General features: G+C 47.3%; 3 protein-coding genes across 7 annotated transcripts; 2 read left to right on the plus strand and 1 right to left on the minus strand.

Annotated features, from left to right (window-relative positions):
- The first annotated feature begins 4,030 nt into the window (after nucleotides 1-4,030).
- LOC100842448 (cyclin-D3-1) lies at nucleotides 4,031-6,501 on the plus strand. The gene is made up of 6 exons (XM_010237786.2): nucleotides 4,031-4,720; nucleotides 4,909-4,995; nucleotides 5,087-5,185; nucleotides 5,281-5,482; nucleotides 5,581-5,702; nucleotides 5,827-6,501. The coding sequence occupies exons 1-6, from the start codon at nucleotides 4,397-4,399 to the stop codon at nucleotides 6,049-6,051; spliced, it is 1,059 nt and encodes a 352-aa protein (XP_010236088.1). The 5' UTR covers nucleotides 4,031-4,396; the 3' UTR covers nucleotides 6,052-6,501.
- A 4,557-nt stretch (nucleotides 6,502-11,058) lies between these two features.
- LOC100840735 (SNW/SKI-interacting protein A) lies at nucleotides 11,059-15,108 on the plus strand. Of its 5 annotated transcripts, none has more exons than XM_024462309.1 (3): nucleotides 11,061-13,027; nucleotides 13,351-13,435; nucleotides 14,660-15,108. In XM_024462309.1, exon 1 carries the CDS (start codon nucleotides 11,194-11,196, stop codon nucleotides 13,024-13,026), a length of 1,833 nt encoding a protein of 610 aa, XP_024318077.1. In that variant the 5' UTR covers nucleotides 11,061-11,193; the 3' UTR covers nucleotide 13,027; nucleotides 13,351-13,435; nucleotides 14,660-15,108. The 5 variants fall into 5 exon arrangements, with proteins under 5 accessions (XP_010236091.1, XP_024318077.1, XP_010236089.1 ...); XM_010237787.3 differs by lacking the exon at nucleotides 14,660-15,108 and adding an exon at nucleotides 13,535-14,022; XM_024462308.1 differs by lacking the exon at nucleotides 14,660-15,108 and adding an exon at nucleotides 13,547-14,022.
- A 240-nt stretch (nucleotides 15,109-15,348) lies between these two features.
- On the minus strand, nucleotides 15,349-18,590 carry LOC100841538 (transport inhibitor response 1-like protein). The gene is made up of 3 exons (XM_003570545.4): nucleotides 17,807-18,590; nucleotides 16,819-17,329; nucleotides 15,349-16,723 (listed from the first exon to the last, which is right to left on the minus strand). Exons 1-3 carry the CDS (start codon nucleotides 18,463-18,465, stop codon nucleotides 15,962-15,964), a joined length of 1,932 nt encoding a protein of 643 aa, XP_003570593.1. The 5' UTR covers nucleotides 18,466-18,590; the 3' UTR covers nucleotides 15,349-15,961.
- Nucleotides 18,591-19,540: the final 950 nt, after the last annotated feature.

The following is a 19,540-nucleotide window of genomic DNA, read 5'->3' on the forward strand; positions in this document are numbered from 1 at the left end:
AACTGGCGCGGGTGGAGCCACCGAAGAACTTTCCCTACGTGTAATCCTCTCCCCGTTTTCGCAGCGAGGGGCTTAGCGTTCTTCAAAATCATGGATCCAGCCTAGGAGAGGGTCTCACGGTTTTTACAAACTTGGGACCCAGTGATACGTGTTCAGGGGATTTTTCTCATGAGCGGCTACCTACCGGATGTCCGATAGAAGCAGATCTATCGGACGCTCTGGACGCAACGATTCACATACGTGTATCCCCCTCTGACTTCTTTGCACGGATAACCTTACAGTCTCTCCGATTTCTGGATCCAATCCATGAGAGTGTACAGGACTCTATGGTGGAGCAGCTGGCCAGCGGACGACCGATTTGTGGAGATAAAAACGCTGTGAAGCGGACAATAATTGTACGAGTAGGATTTTTGAACAAAAAAGTTGGAGAATTATAATCCTTGATAATTTCTTCCACAAGTGCCCCTTGGTTCATGGACTATTTGGTTTGCTGGACAAAAAGTTGGAGAATTATAATCCTTGATAATTTCTTCCACAAGTGCCCCTTGGTTCATGGACTATTTGGTTTGCTGGATTTTTACAACAATTCAACCTTTAGTTTCTTTGTCTATATGTATTGTTCGTTTCACGTGAATATGCATGCTAAAGTCTTAAGGATCATGTCTAAATTAACCTAATTACTCTTAGCATTAGCTGAGTCTTCATGAAAATTTCCTAAAGATTAAAGTGTGCAGGACACCCTAATCCTCCACGTCTATACTTTTGTGTAGTTTTTATTAAATCCTAAACTTTACGATAGATACTACTACCTCCGGCTGAATTAACTGACGTGGTTTTCTATAAGAATCTATATCAGTTAATTTGGAACGGACGGATTATTCATTAACTACAATAAATGTAACTTTTCCTCATACACGCAATTCGTGATTGAACTTGCATTTCATGGGTACAGATCGTTGTTTTGTTCGCGTAAGCAATTAATGAAAAAGGAGCGACGGATGTATTAAGGCCCCACACATTGCTGTCTACTTGTCGTGGAGCCTCGAGTGAGTTCATCCTCCACCGTTGGCTTGCCCAAGAAGACACACCTTCGATGTTTAGGACATCGCTGTCAACTCGTCGCAAGGAACCATTTTAGGTGTCAACTCCTCATGTGAACCATGCCTGCCTAGAGTGCGCGCCATCAACCACGATGCATATTCACCACATCTTCTTCCAAACAATCGGATGAAGGAAACCGAAGCCCATTGTCACGTGTTTATAAATGTTGTGCGCGTCGTGACATGCACCATGTCAATTTAGGAGCACCTTTTTGTCAGTAATCCTTTTGTGGAGATTTAATGACGAGAAATATAGACTATTCTACCAAACAAAGTCCATGACCAAAGAAACTTCAATTTCATAACAAACCTACGAAGCCGAATAGAGTGATACTGGCAATGGTGAGTGTAAATATATGTTAGCCCTTTATTTGTGTATAAACATAGAGAATAAAAACACCATCTTTGGAACAAAAAGCAAAGCGATAAAAATTTACTCAAGCCAGTGATCCGGTAGGATGGATTTCGTCAGGAAAAATTCAGCATGACGTAAAAGAGTAATCAATGAAGAGCAAAATCTAACAGATCCTATAAAACTTACTCGGCGACGTATCCGGTGAAAACTCCGGTCTGGTGAAAACCTGCAAACTTTTGCCGTGAAGCGTCAGATCGAAAATACACGGTTCGGATCAGAGGTGGGAACCCCTCAAGCCACTTAAACGTACTTTTGCGGAAAAACCCCTGCACTTACCTTCTCCCTGGAAACAATTAACCGTAAAAACAAAAAAATCATCGAGGGCAGAGGCGATGTAGCCGCCTCCTAGGCCGAGCGCCGCGCCACGCCGGTGCCGCTGGCCAGGACCACCTCCGTGACGGCGCCTGTACGCCGGCGACGACCCCCTCCGTGACGGAGACCTTCATCCCCAACCAAACGACGGCGACTGTGTTCCCTCGCGTCCTGGGCCGCCAGGAGCCGCCTCCTAGGCCGAGTGCCGGTGCTGGCTAGCCGCCTGTGACGACCAGCTCCCCGCCGGATACCTTCATGGATTCATCCCCCACCGAACGTCGACCGTTCCCCTTCGCGTCCTAGGCCGAGCGCCGGGGCAGTCCATCCGCCCGCTCCGTCCACCGGGGTTGTCCCTCCGCCGGCTCCTTCCACGAGCGCTGCAACTACAAAGGGACGAATTCCTCCGCCCTAGAGCCTTCACTGGACGGTGACCTTCATCCCCGACGCGACGGCCCCTGCTTTTCCCCTCTGCGCTGGACAGCCTGCTGTTTCCCCCTCCGTGGCCCTGCTCTTTTTTGTGTAACTGAAGAAGTTGTGCCGTAACTGAAGAAGTTGCGCTGTAACTGAAGAAAAACCTTTGGTGTATTCCAATGGTGGATGCACGGGAAGATTTCTGCTCTTTTGTTGTTGTACAGATTGAAATTATGGGTGTACAAATATGTTGTACAGATTTCTGCTCTTTTGTTGCTCTGATCCAACAGTCTATAAAGTTGTGCAATATGTTGATTAATTGCTGAATAATTCTACATATGCCCAATTCAATTGGTACATGAACCAGCAATGTATATGATGTCCAGTTCATCCAGATAAACTTGTTTAGAAGATAGTAATGAGATGCCCAGTTCATTTGCTGCATGATCCAACAGTGTAGATGATGCCCAGTTCATTTATTGTACTTTTGGTCACCATGTCATTCAAAATGAGATCACATCCAGGGTGTTAGATCACTTTTTTAGAAACAATACTTGAAAATCAGCTCTACATTCTAGAACAACAAAAGTATACAAGACTGTTCTGTATAATTCTATTAGAGAGAAGAAAGCTGCAATCAGTACAGAGCTCGACAACAGCTTGGAGGTAACAGGCTTACAACAACACTACATACACCACAGGAACAACAAAGCTACAAATTCCACCGTGAAAAGAGGAGGAAAAACAACAAAATATAGCTCTACTAGAGTCTAGAGGGCTACCACACAGCCTGCAGCTCTCCTAGAATAGCGGAGATCATCTATGATGAGATCAAATACTCGATCAATAGAGTTAATTTCATGTTGGAAAATCCTGAAGTTGTGTTCTGTATAATTCAACTACCATTGACCACTGCTGCCGCATGTGGCCGGTGGAGTACTGCAGACCGGCGGAGGGCGATGGATGACAGTGACACTCCGGAAATTGGCCAGTGGAGGGAGTGTGCTCCCGTACGTGCTAGAGGAGGGCGTCTTGAGGAAGGGGAATCACGGGCGCGGGGTACAGTCGTACAAGCTAACAGACGGGACAGATGGAGGACTAAGAAGAAGAGGACACAACGCCGTCGAGGTCGTCGGAGAGGGAGGGAATACGGCCGGCGGAGGGCCGGCGCCGACGCACATGCGACCCGGAGGCTCCATGGTGTCGTTTGGTCTTTCGATCTGAAGGAAGTATTCTGTTCCAGAACGAGTGCACGGGAGGAAATCTCAGCTGGTTTTATGAAAAAGTGCGTTTAAGTGGTTTGAGAATTTCCACCTCTGATCCGAACTGTGTATTTTTTATTCAACGACTCACAATGAAAGTTTGCAGGTTTTCACCGGATCGGAGTTTTCACCTGATACGTCGCCAACTTACTCACATAAATAAACAATCTCCAAAGTTACAAATTGGACTCATTTTCTTGTTTGTATGCAAAGAAGAGAGGTATGCAATGCAACAAAAAATTATGCAATGCAACAAAAATTTATTGCTACTGACCTACCTACAAACCACAGTCTAGAGCCAGAAGAAAAACCTGAGGCGACACACTGCACGTAAAACAGGACCTAGTGTCCTCCTACGGTGCCCGCAAAGGATCCGCGGTTCAAGGCTCACTCATAAGAAGATGCCAAAAGAAAACAACTCCCCAAGAAGTCGCAGGCAGGTTTTCCGTAACCCCCCTCGTGCTCCTCCGGATTAGCAACGACCTCCCTCCGCTTTCTCCCCAGAAGCGTCCTACAAAAGCAAAACCCTTGCGCTCCTCCTCCCGTCTCGCATCCTGTTTCTTTCTACAGTGGAGGCTGCTCCTTCCTCCTCTTCTCCCCCTCTTCTCTCCTCTCTCGCCTCCACTTGAGAAGAACACGGCAGAAAAAAAGGAAAAAAATATATCCTTTTTTATTATCTTTAATAAATCAAGAACAGGGAGAGGAGGAGGGGAGGGGGGAGGAGGAGCAATCGGAAGTCCGCTGCAATAAATTCGCAGGAAAAAAGGGGCAGAAGGATAAGGGGATACGGAAGGGGGTGAAATCAGCTGCATCGGTTTATTGGTTGCTCATTAATCTGGCATTTCTGCTGTAGTCGTAGCATTCTTTTTGGGAAGTACTACAGGCGAGAAGCAAGGATGGTTCCCAGCTATGACTGCGCCGCCTCCGTGCTGCTGTGCGCGGAGGACAACACGGCTATTCTCGGCCTTGATGACGAGGTCGGGGACGAGGAGTGTTCTTGGGCGGCGGCCACTCCGCGCCGCCACGCCGCCACCGCCGCCGCCGCCGCGGATGGTTTCTTGATGGACTACCCCGTGCAGTCCGATGAGTGCATTGCGGCGCTCGTCGAGAGGGAGGAGGAGCACATGCCCAAGGAGGGGTACCCCCAGGAGCTGCGGCGGCCGCTTGGGGAGCTGGATTTGGCCGCCGTTAGGAGGGACGCCGTAGATTGGATTTGGAAGGTGAGCTTTCTTATCCTCGTTTCTTTGTGCCGATCGTGAGGTACTGAGATGTGGCGTGCAGGATTCGCGTAAGGATGCCTCATCTATCCATTTTTTCTGTCGATCTATCATTGGATTGCTGCTCGCTAGTATCGTCCTGATGTTTGATGCCGTGATAGCTGATTGAATCTGCAATTTTCTACTGATAGGTGATTGAACATTACAATTTTGAGCCGTTGACTGCGGTCTTGTCTGTCAACTACCTTGATAGGTTCCTCTCCGTCTATGAACTTCCTGTAAGTCTATTATTTCAGTAGCACCGGAAGCAATCCTGTTCAAATCACATAATGTTGTCCAAATCATGGAGGAATCGGTTTCTGATGGCAGGAAGGCAAAGCTTGGATGACACAGCTCTTGGCAGTGGCTTGCTTGTCCTTGGCTGCAAAGATGGAGGAGACTTATGTGCCACTCCCCTTGGACCTGCAGGTCATTGAGTGTGATGCATCTCATAACTGACCTGCACTATACTGAAAGGTTCTGTCTCTAATCTCAAGTGATTGGTGATTTTCTTTTCTTGACAGGTGGGTGATGCAAAGTTTGTGTTTGAGGCAAGAACCATAAAAAGGATGGAGCTTCTGGTGCTAAGAATCTTAAAGTGGAGGATGCGAGCTGTGACTGCTTGCTCATTTATTGACTATTTCCTTCACAAATTCAATGACCGTGACGCACCCTCCATGCTTGCATACTCCCGCTCGTCTGACCTTATCTTGAGCACAGCTAAAGGTATGAATGTTATGTCAGGTCACATTTCCGGTATTCATCAATCACCATGTAGAATTTGGCGGTGATCAATTTCTAAAATTTTATAATCTGGATCGCAGGAGCTGATTTTTTGGTGTTCAGACCTTCAGAGCTTGCTGCAAGTGTTGCACTCGCTTCATTTGGGGAGTGCAATAGTTCAGTACTTGAGAGAGCTACAACTAGCTGCAAGTATATAAACAAGGTATTTATCAGCTCAATCTTATCATTAACTAAACCATTTGACCACCATTGAATGGTAACTTGTAGATGCAACAATGCGCTCGCATTATTTCTCAATTAGCCTAAATACCATTTACATGTTGTAGGAGAGAGTGTTAAGATGCTATGAATTGATTCAAGACAATATAACAATGGGAAACATTGTCCTAAAGTCTGCTGGATCATCGATTTTCTCTGTGCCTCAAAGCCCAATAGGCGTGTTGGATGCTGCTGCATGTCTCAGCCAACAAAGTGATGATACTACTGCTGGATCTCCAGCAACATGCTACCAAAACTCTTCAGCAAGCAAAAGAAGGAGAATTGGCAGATGATCGATCTCATTTTGTGTTGTGCTTCAGGTGTGTTGCTCAACGTTTTGGCATTTTTGTCGTTTCAAACATCTCAATTTAGTTTGTTCACTCGAGAATTATGGCATTGTCAAGTAGTTGCTGGAAGGAACAAAACCACATAGACAATACTTGACTCACACACAAAAAACCGTTTGCCATGAGCCTATTCATGCAATTGACATATGCAAGGGGCATGCCAAGTTGCTAGGGTCCAGGGATGCTAGTGTAGGCAGAGGAGTAAGAAATATGCATGTTGTAGAGATGAGAGCTCTCTTGTCCTATTTTGTATTTGTTTTCTATTCCATTTCCCATGAACTTTTGGCAAGGGTTGCTTTGATCACTGAAGGTGTTGAATGAAAACAATCCAAAAAGGGATCTGCAGAGAAACATAACAGTTTATATTGGTTATCAAGAGTTCATCAATTTTGTCGACATTTTTGTTCTTCCTTTTATATCCATTTTTGCGATGTATGCCACTATGTCATTATCCTTGGTTGCTACTCTGCTTTATCTACCTGATACTATATTTGTCACCTCTCAAAGAATTAATGCTTGACAGAGGATGACCTTTTGAAAGTATCAGCTGCTAGTTTAGTAATTTGTGGGGTCAAATGTAGAGCATATAAGGGACAATATTTCTCTGGTACCGCATTACCCTTTACTGCTTAATTTGGACTATCCTTTTTTGGTTAAGGGCTTGAGGCTGGTACAAACTAAGAGTAGTACTGAATTACTGATGAACCCTAGATCAGCCTGTTACACCTGTAAAATGAATCTCCTGTCTCAGAATAATACAATTTTGTTCGGGACTTTTCAATATGTATGCACTTGCATGCTTGCATTTGAACATCTCAAAATGAAACAAAGGCGGAGAATCACCTACCCTACCATCTTTGGTACCTCATGAACATACATGGTGAAGCATAATTTTTCCGGATCTGCTAACGCTAAGTTGACTGAGAATTTCTTAAATCTCAGCAGGACAAGCTTAACCACCTGATTAGCTTAAAGATTTTAATTTGTGTTTTAGGTCTAAAATTCATCCATGTTTGTGTTAAACTGTTGGATGAAGGTCTTAGTGCTCAGGGTATCGACCGTCAATTCTCTGTCAACTGAATCCTAGTCGTTCCCTTTAATTCACTTGAATCATAGTGTGATCAAGTTTGCTACATCTAAATCCCGATCCTGCTTATCGTGTTACTTCTCCTTTTCCATGGTAGATTTGCCATGGAGATGCATTCATGCACATGATATTAGTATCATTTACCATCTTGGGTGTTGAAGTGGGTGGTAGACATATTCTCCGTGGAGACCATTTACACACGTTCACCATCATGGTAGACATATTCTCTTGTGGAGCAGCAGTAACCAGCGGTCTAGAAGACTAGTAGCAGTGCATTGTTTGGATTTGTTCTTGCTCTTCATTCATGGTGTGCTGCACTTGCATACCATATGTGGAGCAGTAAGAAATTGGCCTGTTAGCCGTGCATTATGGAAATGCACAGAAAATATCCTCGTCGTGCTACAACCTGGGTCAAATAGTGCCATGAACTTCGGTTTGAGGTTTTGCGGGTGTCTGCAATTTAGCGCGCACAAACTGTTAACAGTTTCAAAATGTTTTAACGGAAGATCTATGTTGGGGGATTAGTTCCTGTTATGGTGTATTAAGAAGACGAGGTTCGATAAACGTTCAAGGGCATCCCAATTTGTGCGACTAAACTGCGCAGATTCTGTGATCGAAACTGCGAACCGTGCTGTGGCTGCAATGTTCCTTTGCAAATTTCAGTGTGATTCAGATCCTTCGTCCGTTTGAGGTTTAGATCCTTCACCTGTCAGATCTCAGTACTCCGTAACAAATAGTAGCGCCTAGTGCAGATACATGTGCATTTGGTTGTCAGTAGTTTTAACCTGTACACCTGGCTTGGTCAGTTTGAAGCAATACCAGGTACTGGTACTGGTACTGGCTGCAGCAGGATCTGCAGCTATAGACCAGACCGCAATCGATCATTTGATGTCCCACCCCTGCCTGTAGTACTACCAAAGGATCAAAACGAGTGTACAATAACTTCAAGCGACAGCCGCAGCCAAATTCAGGGAACGGCAGGCACGTCTACAATTTCTTCTCCCCCACCCCAATTTCCTGCCGGAATCCAACTGTCGGCGTCCTCAGAAAACAAAATTCGACGTGTATAATGCAGTAAAAACCCAGGCCAATCATCCCTCCTCATCGCTGCTGGAAGCTGTAAAGCGTGAATGATGGCCATTGATGAGCGATCCAATGTAGGCACGAACTGGGATTTACCACATGTGGATCCTGATCCCATGATTTGACGGACTATATGGCTCATGTCATGATGATGGCTTCTCTTTTGTGTGTGTTTGTGTGTGCTAGCCGGCTCGCAGAAGCCAGTATACGTGGGCCTCGCTCGCGTAGGCAGGCTCGTTGGCCGTTCCCGTGTCTGGTTCCTCCTTCCTGGCGTGCATTTCAGCATTTGCCAATCTGGGCGACTAATCGCCGACCCTCATGGCCTGCAGCTGGATGCACGCCGCCCGTGGCCTACAGATCGCTTGCTTCTTTTAACTCGTTCAGATAATAATTAACGGCGTACATACACTAGCTTAATTAGCTCCTGATGGCTTGTGACTTGTGAGCTTCTCTCACAAAACACGTTTGTGAACCTACTCCTGCTATCTGTGAGCTCGTCTGGCTTCTGAGCTGCAGCCTGTAGGGTGATACTGTTACTACTACATTCGAGAAATTTCCCCGTGTCCGTGAAGAGGATTTGCTGGCGACGTACGCGTGGGTTGGGCGTTGGCGACGGCAGCAGCCGCAGCAGGTCCACGAGACAAGGAGCACCACATGAGGCCAATGGCGTTTGAATTGCAAGGAGCTGAATCGGGGTGCGCCTCGGACGGGAGCAACACGTACTACGTACAGTACTGCACTGTATGTACGCAGCCCCAGCTTCTTCCGTGTACCCGCGTCACAGGCTAGGCGCAGAAAACTTGTCCGGTTTCGGCCGGGAGCCTGGATCAGATCTCTCACAGTCACCGCAGAGTTCGATCCTCTCTGTTTCTTACCCGCAGAGAGTTTAACTGGTCGCCACGGTCGTACCGGAGTTAAGTTACAGTCGTTTTATCCCTCGTCACTGCAGCTAAACAGTGAGACGAGATGCGTGAGAGATTCCATGGCTGGCTCCAAGGGTGAAAAACCAGACGGGAAAGGGCCAACGGCGACCGGATCCATAGAAGGACGGACGAGATCTCTCTGCTCGTAGGAAAAAGACAGATCTCGAGCTGTTGGTGGCGAGGAGGCAGGCACGGAGGAGATGTCCCTGCCGTCGACGGACGCAAAGCAGCCATGCAATGGCACGTAGAGAGTGGCCGATCCACGATCGAGCCCGCGCTGAGGAATTGTGAGCCGTGCCACGGTTGAGACGTACTACGTGAGAATGAGATGATGTACGGAGTGTGTCAGGGTGTGTGTAGTCCGTGATCAAGGGATGTTGTGATTTGATCAACTCAAGACGGTGGGGATAAGATCTGGTCTTTCGTGGATTCTGCATTTGTGCATGCCGGTCGCTCGGATGGGATCTGGGTTGATTTGTTGTGGTTCCTGCGTGGGCGAGAGAGTGGGATCTTGTTCTCTTGGGCGGGAAGGGAGTTGGGCCATTGGGCAGGCAAACAACAAACAATCTAGGCCTTTTGCGACCGAATATGTTAGTTTGGAATTTTCCAACTCGTGGATCCATGGCGTCTCTCTGGATTTTTGTTACTAGGGTTAATGTTGGCAAACTGGTGGGACGCATGGATTTTTCGTATTATAAACTAATATAGTGTCATCTCCACGACTTCAAATTAATCCATCCTTGGAAAACAACAAGAATGACGATATTTGGAAAACAAAAACATTATTCATCGGTCGGTGGCACTGAGTTCTGTGGATGTGTATGCTTCCTCTTATTTGGATAAACCTCTCTATCTGGATAAAGAGGGTGAGGGGACGAGAAAGGACCAACGGATTGGCAACGGGGGAAGAAACAAATAATCAGAAATAATCGGGTCCTTCTGAAATGCAAGTCCTTTTGCATGACTAATAATCAGAAACAAAGTTGGAATGGGGATCGTTTGGAAAGAGAAAAGGGGGCTTACCCAATTGTGAACCTTCCCAATTGTGCAACCGAGAGCCAGAGACAAGGAGACACATGAGTTTTTGTTTCGGGTTTGTCAAGGATTGAATTGGGTTTGACGGAGCTGCGACCCACGCTTGTGTCGATGCTCATTGGATTGACCATCTGTGGACAAGCACCCTGTTTGGGATGGGGGCATCGAAAGAAGCCCATTGCAATGCTTGTTGTGCTTGTCATTTCGGAACTTGAAAGGAGTGAAACAAGAGGGTCTTTCAAAAATGTTGCAACCATGTCGTCTATCATCATGCAACACATCAAAGCTGAGGCAAGAAATTTGGTAGCCGCATTAGCCTACTTCTTTTTCCATGTGAATCGTAAAATCCCGTAAGTTTTTACATAATTAATAAGACGAGACAAAACTCTTCTTTTAATAAAAAGACTGTGTGAACTGAGACTATTTCAGGTGGTCTGATTCTTTGTGGTGGAACCAACCCACCTAAGTTCAATTTCTATTCTAGAATTGACATGGGTGTCACATTTTCTTAAATTATTTCACAATTTAGGGGTGAGTGTACTGTGTTCAAAGCAAAAGAAAAAACTGTGGGAGTATACCCTCCTTCGTTTGAGATTTTTTTTTGAGAGCATCCTTCGTTTGAGTCACTCCTCGATTCAAACCTGTCAGCATGGGCCATAGGAAAAGCTTCCAAAGAGGGCCTTTTCCGTGTCGAACAGACACACCCCGACACCGAGTCCTATTCGTGTTCCAGGAGGACTCGGCCCGTAGGAGTTATATATCATCTGGGCCTGGCCAGCCCACTACCCAGTTGCCGACATATCCCATTGTGTCATAGTCACCTCGTTATCCCTTTCCCCGAGACAAATAATCTCACAAATCGAATCAAACCCTAGATTGCCCTCTTCGAACCCCCGATCCCCAACCCGGCGACTCGCCGGAACCCTAGCCCTAGATCCACGGCCCTCCGCCGCGTCGGCCATGGGGACCCTCAGGGAGATCCTCCCGTCGCCCAAGACGTCGGCGTCGACGTTCTACGACCACAGCAGCGACCCGTGGTTCAAGGAGCGGTACGGCGGCGAGCCAGCGGATGCGGCGGCGTCGGGTAAGCCGTCGGGCCTCGCCAAGCCCGTGCCGCCCTACGGGAAGCGCACGGGCTTCGTGCCGCGCCGGCCGGAGGACTTCGGCGACGGCGGCGCCTTCCCCGAGATCCTCGTCGCGCAGTACCCGCTCGGCATGGGCCGCCGCGACGAGAAGGGCGGGTCCAAGATCCTCGCGCTCACCGTCGACGCGCACGGCAGCGTCGCCTTCGACGCCGTCGTGAAGCAGGGCGAGAACGCCTCCAAGATCGTCTACTCCAAGCACAGCGACATCGTGCCCAAGATCGCCACGGCTGATTCGGAAGCTGTTGAAGACGAGGAGTACGAGAAGCAGATCGAGGAAACCACCGAGCGGACGAAAGCAGCTCTGGAGAAGGTCGTGAATGTTCGGCTCTCCGCTGCCCAGCCCAAGAACGTGCCGACGCATGATTCGGAATCGAAGTTTATCAAGTATAAGCCGTCACAGCAGTCAGCAGCTTTCAATTCAGGCGCGAAGGAGAGGATCATTAGGATGTCAGAGATGGCTTCAGATCCTCTTGACCCACCAAAATTCAAGCACAAGCGAGTGCCTCGTGCTTCTGGGTCACCGCCTGTGCCGGTGATGCACTCACCACCAAGGCCTGTGACAGTGAAGGACCAGCAGGACTGGAAGGTCCCGCCCTGCATTTCAAATTGGAAGAATCCAAAGGGTTACACGATCCCACTTGATAAGAGGTTGGCAGCCGACGGGAGAGGGCTGCAGGAGGTTCAAATTAACGATAACTTTGCAAAGCTTTCAGAAGCGCTGTATGTTGCTGAGCAGAAGGCCAGGGAAGCAGTGCAGATGCGTTCCAAGGTGCAGAGGGAGCTAATGCTAAAGGAGAAGGAGAGGAAGGAGCAAGAGCTGAGGGCACTTGCGCAGAAGGCGCGCATGGAGAGGTCTGGTGCTCCACCACCTGCATCTATGGGTTTGCCTGTTGGGGGTGGTAATCAGAGGGAGAGGGAGAGGGCTGATGATGGGGATGCAGATATGGATTTGGAGCAGCCGCGTGAGCAGCGTAGGGAGACTAGGGAGGAGAGGGAAGCGAGGATTGAGCGTGATAGGATCCGTGAGGAGCGAAGGCGTGAGAGGGAGAGGGAGAGGAGGCTGGAGGCCAAGGATGCTGCAATGGGTAAAAAGAGTAAGCTCACTAGAGACAGGGATCGTGACGTCAGTGAGAAGATTGCCCTGGGTATGGCAAGCACTGGAGGTGCGAAAGGTGGGGAAGTTATGTATGACCAGAGGCTCTTTAACCAGGACAAGGGAATGGACTCTGGGTTTGCTGCTGATGATCAGTACAACATATATTCTAAAGGGCTCTTCACAGCGCAGCCCACTCTGTCGACACTTTACAGGCCCAAGAAAGATGGTGATTCTGAAGTGTATGGCGGTGATGCAGACGAGCAGTTGGATAAGGTTATGAAGACAGAGAGGTTCAAGCCTGACAAGGGATTTTCTGGTGCTTCAGAGAGGTCTGGCAAGAGAGATAGACCTGTGGAGTTTGATAAGCAGGAGGAGCATGATCCCTTCGGTCTAGATCAGTTCTTGACTGAGGTGAAGAGGGGAAAGAAAGCCGTGGAGAAGATTGGAGGTGGAGGAACCATGAAGGCAAGTGGGGGCGGGTCCTCAACGAGAGATGATTACGAGGGTGGAGGATCTGGGAGGTCTCGCATTAACTTTGAAAGAGGCCGTTGAGGTATTTGCAATCCATGTTATCTTCCGCAATTTACAGGTTCTCGGTGCATTTTCAAATCCCATCAGGAAGAATTTCCTTCAAGAATATGAACCTTCTTGTATAAGAAAGAACGTGATGTTTTTAGTTGTGATGCCGCTGCGTGTTCTATTTTCAATGGGCGTGTTAAACAGTGTGCCTATTTAGATCCTATGATGCCTGTACTTTATGTATCTTTTTTTTTACTGGATCTATGATCTTTGTGCTCGGTATCATCTTACATGGTCTGTATCAAATCTCATTATATCTTGCTTAAATGGATCTATGTTTCACTAATTAATTCTCAGGCCTTGCTTATCATACTGTCTGGATGGGTTTCATGGTTATTGCGAAGATCAACATCTTTCAGTCGATCTGGAGAATGTATGAATGGTAATGCCTCTTCATTGATCTGCTTTTGCTCCATTTCAAATTTGGTTGTTTTATACGTATTGACAAACTAGAAAATTGCTGCTCCTTCGTTCAATGGAGATGATGCTGAAGAACCTTTTCTCCTTTTGTTCTGAAGGAGTGCTGCAACCACAAGTTGGAGCTTCATTAGACCGATATTTTTGTCACCAGCATGGTCGCAGTGAAAAATAATTGTCTTGAGGTTGAGATTAGCGGTGCTCTATTACTTGCTAAAGCGGCGACGTGGTTCTTTTCAGTAGTACTACCTATCTTGTGAGCCACCTATAAGGGCTCATTTGGTTTGTATGATTTTTACAGGATTTCAAACCTTAATAATTTTTCCTATGTGTTTCATAGGAGTAGAGATGCTAGATTCCCAAGGATTGAGTTCAATTTGATTTATTTTCAAAGGATTCTGAACATAAGGTGAGATCTCATGGAAAATTTCTAAGCCTAAGGATTGAAGTGTCTACGAATCCTCTACATTTTCTATTGCTATTATTCCAAAATCCTGTAAACAAAACCGATAAACCCTAAAGATACTTGGTGAGTATGAAGTCTGATTGTTATGTCTTAGCTGTGATTCTATTGTCAAACCATGTGCCTGAAACCAATTTAGCGTTGTAGACTTTGCTCTGGAAAAAAACACTTGTGTGTACGTGGATAAAACAGGTAATCGAAGAGTCATGAAAAGGTATTGATTCCTAGTCAAATCGTCTATGGGAACTTGCAAATTCCTAGTCAAAAGGTATTGATTCCTAGTCAAAGGCTTTCCCTCCAGAGGAATACAGTTTCCTGTGACCCGAACGTGACATCTCACGCACAGCCACTCAGGAAAGACGGAGAAGAAAGATCTTTATAAATTCGATCCGACGAACAAGTAGTGTGCAATCGCCGTTCGGCCCCGAGGCTCCAACGCGCATCGGGTGCAGGAAGGAGACCAACGATGCGTCTCATCGGCGAGCAACCAGCTCCCGTCAGTTCGTTTCTTTGCTCGAACTACAACCGGAAGTAAATCGGAACGAAAGATTTTCTGCCGCCACTTGCTGGCATATTACCTTGATATTAGTAACCATGAGAGCCGATCTCACCTCTGATCTCTTAAATTCGCAGTCATGGCAGTGCAATTATTTTTGGCTTTTCCTTGGACGTTGATAATCTGTTCTGTTGATCAGGCACCCAACATAACATCATTCGTTTTATCAGCACAGGAAAACACGAATCATTCAGGTTCCCAGATCCGGCGGACGCACTGCACGAAAGAAACGTTTCATACGGCGTTCACAGCCACCCCGGTCATTTGTCAGCTGCGCATATCGTGACACTGTTGGAAAGCTGCGGAGATATACGTGAAGGCGTCGGCACTGAACGTTTTTCTGTTCTTCGGACTCGCACGTTGCACTGTTGCTAGCTTGTCCGGACCCTGATCGACTCGATGCTGGACACCTGGTCATTTGTTGGTGAACAAAAACCGAGGATCACACGAAGAGATCTGGATTCACTTTGTTGGCAGTCGATTCCACGACCCGCCTTGAGCTTTCTGACTGACTGACTGACTTTGCGACCAGGATACTTCCTCCGTCCAACAATTTGTCAAAAAAATTAGATGTATCTAAACATAACTTAATGTATAGATGCATTCAAATTTAGTCAAAGTTGAGACAACTTTTGTTGGATTGATGAGTACAATAAACTCGCCCTATCTGCAGAAACCATCACGTGTTTCTCAAACTTCGGTGGTAATGAAATCAATATCAGGGGCTGTCCGATCTTTCCTTCGTGTGAGCACTGAGCAGATACATTTTATATGGCATTCAAATCATTTTACATAGTGAAAGTGATAAAAGTGATAATATGATCATGGCAATGGAACAGTAGCAACACAAGGAGAAAACGACCAAAATCTCTTCTGGATTAATGACAGCAGAAGGTGAGATCAAGTATGATTAACAAAAATTAACTTGTGGAAAGGACACTAAAAACATGGGAAGGCGAAAATTTTATCATAGCTGAGATTACAAGGCAACTGTTCATGGAACATTGTCATTCCTTCATGTGAGCAGATAAATTGAACAAATAGATGACAAAACCATCAGTGTCCGGAGAATATTGAGGGCACATGAACCATCTAAAATATGCTGCCGAATTTAACTAGGCCAGCAGCCAGTCCCTGTGCAATTAGTTCCTACTACTCAATTATAGTGCACAAAGCCATCAGTCTGATGCTGGCAAGGACAGTCATAACTCAGATTTCCATTCACCATCAGGTAAATCGCATGGGCTGCTCCCATACAGGTTAAATCTCAACGGAATCAGCCCAGAAAAGAATAAGCGATGCTCTGCTTAACTGAACGATGCGTGCATATTACCCATGACATTTTCAAAATCATCCGCGGGAAACTTCACCATCCCTGCTTCTGAGCCTCTAAAATATGCTTGATCAGGAATACAAGCTAGCAGGAATAATAGCACAAACATGTCCATACACATACTACTTCAATTGCACTCCTACAAGATGTTCACAAATGATGGAGCATCATTCCTTGGTCCTGCAAGTGATCGATACAGGTACAGCTTATCAACGGTATCTGTCTCCCCTTCATCTTCAGGATGCTCCTTCATTACTTCCACCACCAAATTTGGCATTTGCTGAGCTACATCTCGACAGCCCTTCGCGGTTAGCCTGCAGGAGTTCATCCAAAAGAACCTCATGTTGTAAAAATAGTTCATGCCAGAGAGCAACCCCTTGTCGCCGAAAGGGCTATCTCTGACCTCAAGCTTCTGCAACCTAGTGCATCCCTCAAAGACATGTTGAAGAGACATGTCACTATTCCCGGCAAAGGCAATAGACAGAGTCTTTATTAGTTTTCCATACTTCCCGATGTATGCAAACGCTTTATCAGTGAGCAGGCCAGAGACTGAAAGTCTAGTGAGCTTCTTGCAGTTCATCACAATTGCCCCAAAACCCTCATCCATGGGCTCCCCTGTAATCCGATCAGGGCGGTGACGGCCCATAATACAGAGGCGGAACACCACAAGGTTAGGGCAGTTCTCAGACATAGCGATTACTGCTGCATTTGTCATACGCTGGCAGAAGTAGAGAATCGATTCGAGCTTCCGGCAGCCTTCTGAGATTGCTTGAAGACCAATATCCGAGACTGAGCCCTCAGAATCCTCTGTGGCATCGAGAGGAAAAACACGCAGCTCACGGAGATCTGAGCATGTTTCAGCCACAGCCCGAAGGCCTTCATCACCCACTGTATCAAGAACCTGGAGTATGAAATTTGAACAACAACGGTTAATGAAGAAGTAGGTAAACCGACATACCTATCAATGTGACAACAAAAAGGTCACAAAATACATACCCAGAAAGTGCGAAGACTGACGCAGTGGTTAATAACTGGTATGATCTCCTCAGCAGTTAGGCTCGCAAAGCTAAAGTTGAGGGATGTGAGATTGGCACAAACTGGGTAAATTGCTGGGAGGTATTCTGCATTGACATCCAAGAAACCTGACAAACAAACTAGTGACCTCGATGCTGCAAAAGAGGTGGCGAGCTCAGACACAGATGATGTGCCGCCAGAGCCTGGTTCAGATCGGAATGAACCAGTACCAAGGTGCGTGAGACGGGGTGCCCTTGCCATGAGACAACGCAGCTGCTCTATCGATACATGGTCATTCACACGCAGCCGACGCAGAGCTGGTGACCGTGCAACAAGTGCCTCGAGGGCCTCGAAGTTGAATGGTACACTAACACAATCAAATACAAGCGACTCCAGCGACGTGTTGCTCTCTGGAAACTTGGAGATCCAATCCACTACCTCGTTCTCCTCCTCATGAAAATAATCTTCAGTCAGATCCAGCACTCGGAGATGCCTAAGAAAGAAATGAGAAGATTCATGAGTTATCAGTTTGGGAAGTTTGCTTAGAACTACTTCGCGATAAACTTAAAGAAATCAAACATTGTGGCCATAAACTGGAAGCAGGAGACTCCCAACGGGCATGATTCGACTGACACTACCAAGTGTCACGAACTTAGTAGAGCACAACGACAATAAAGATCTAATTTCCACAGAACGTGTAGGGATGAGAACCCAAGACGGGCATAAAAGCTAGCCTAAGATCAGATTCTGATCCATGGCAGGGTCGGGTCAATCAAACTGAAAAGCGTAAAGGACTAGGCGTGTACATTAAATAAAGTCGAAATTGCATGATGCAGCTAGGAATTGATCAAATGCACCAATGATACCCTCCCAGTCCGGAAAGCTGGTAGTACGTTGATACCATAAGCCGGTTCAGATTCAGCTCAGGTGCATCATCCGGGAACGCGAGGACTTTCAACGAGAAGCGTACCTGCATCCCTCGGCGATGATGGCGAGGCCGCGGGTGCTAAATCCGTCGCAGCACACCAGCGACAGCTCCTTGAAGAGCGGGAACGACCTGGGAATGAGCGCGAGCTCGTCGTCGGAGACGGTCATCCGCTTGAGGCAGATGCGCTCGAGGCGGGGATACGCGGGGCCAAGCGCGGCGAACCAGGGCGAAACGTAGGCGCCCCAGCCGTGGGGCACGAGGCTGAAGTCCGCGAAGCGCGGTTTCCCCTTGAGAACGACGGCCCGCACGCCCCCGAACCGCTCGACGGCGCGGCGCGGCGAGACGGCGTAGCAGTTGCCGATGAAGAGCTCCCTGCGCGTCTGGGCCTCGGCGCGGTACCAGGAGCGGCAGACGAGCGAGGCGGCGTTCCGATCGCGCGCAGCGGTGAGGAACTCGAGCACGCTCTCGAGCACGATCTCCAGCACCTGGTCCGGCGGCGCCCACCTGCCGCCGCCGCCCCTCAGATCCGGCGTCCACCCGCCGCCGCCTCCCCCGCCGGAGCAGTCGTCGTCCTCCGACATCCGCGACGGCGTCGAGTCCGAGTCCTCCTCCGGATCGCGCATGCCGAGGGAGGGTGCTAGGGTTACGGATTTGTGGGGGATCGGATCGGGGGAGGAGGCGGAGGAGCGGGGAGTGCTCATGTGAGACTGTATGTAGGTAAATGGATTAAAGAATGATTAGATCTGAGAAGCGCGGGGTTGGACGGACTGAAGCCTGAGCGAAGCGAAGGACGCCCCCTTTTATTCCCCTCGCTTCTGTTTCGATTTTTGGAAATGGGCGGAGAACGATGCCCAGAGAGAAACGCCCGAGAGAAAGAAACAGGATGACATGATAAATGAACTCAACACGGAGAAGTAATGGTGGCATGGGCTTGCTATATGCATCAGGGTGTTGTCGAAAATCCAAAAGTGTCGTTTGTATTTTGTAATTTTTCTCCTGTGCTACGGTTGCTGTATAAAGTGTTTTCAGCCTATTGTTTCCATTCTGGGTTCCGATGCCGAAATTTGTACTCCCTCCGTTTCATATTAAATGACTCAAATTTGCTCAAGTATGAATGTATCTATATTTAAAAATCGTCTAAATACATGTAATATTTCGGCACTTAATATGAAACGGAGGGAATATTTTCATGGGCCAGAGGACAGAACGAGTTACCATCCGAAAGAACAACATTGGAAAAGAAAAGAAAATAGAATACGAGTACTAAGAGGATATTCAAAAAAGAGTAAGTATCAAGTCCTTTACGTTGAAAGTAGCATCTCGTTCTCTCAAATAGTCCTCCAACAAAGTAGCTATCAAGATCTTTATCTTACAAGAACCTCTGTTTCTTCATCTCTATCCTTCCAATTTAGAGGCTACTTGAGGGTACAACAATGCTTGTGTCCGAAGCCTTCCATCTCGGCCTTTTCGCCGCCCCCTACATCGCCTCCGGTACTCTGGTAAAATAAAGCGAGCATATATTTTGCCTTTCCATCATTTTGTTCTAAGACATGTGAAGGAGCGTCCACCTTGATGGTTGCATCGTCGTTGTCTTGAGGCCACCACCATGGTGGTTGTGGGACGATGGGAGGCAGAAGCGGTGGAGGCGGTAGGTTACCTACACCAGCGAGAAACATCATTAGCGAAGGTGCCCGTGGTGAGCCTAGTGGATAAAATAGAAACGGAAATGGAACTGGTTGAGAAAGAGGGGAAACAAATGATAGAGTAGGGTGTGGC

The sequence above is a fragment of the Brachypodium distachyon genome, chromosome 3 (genome assembly GCF_000005505.3).
Source record: "Brachypodium distachyon strain Bd21 chromosome 3, Brachypodium_distachyon_v3.0, whole genome shotgun sequence".
NCBI classification, from domain to species: domain Eukaryota; kingdom Viridiplantae; phylum Streptophyta; class Magnoliopsida; order Poales; family Poaceae; genus Brachypodium; species Brachypodium distachyon.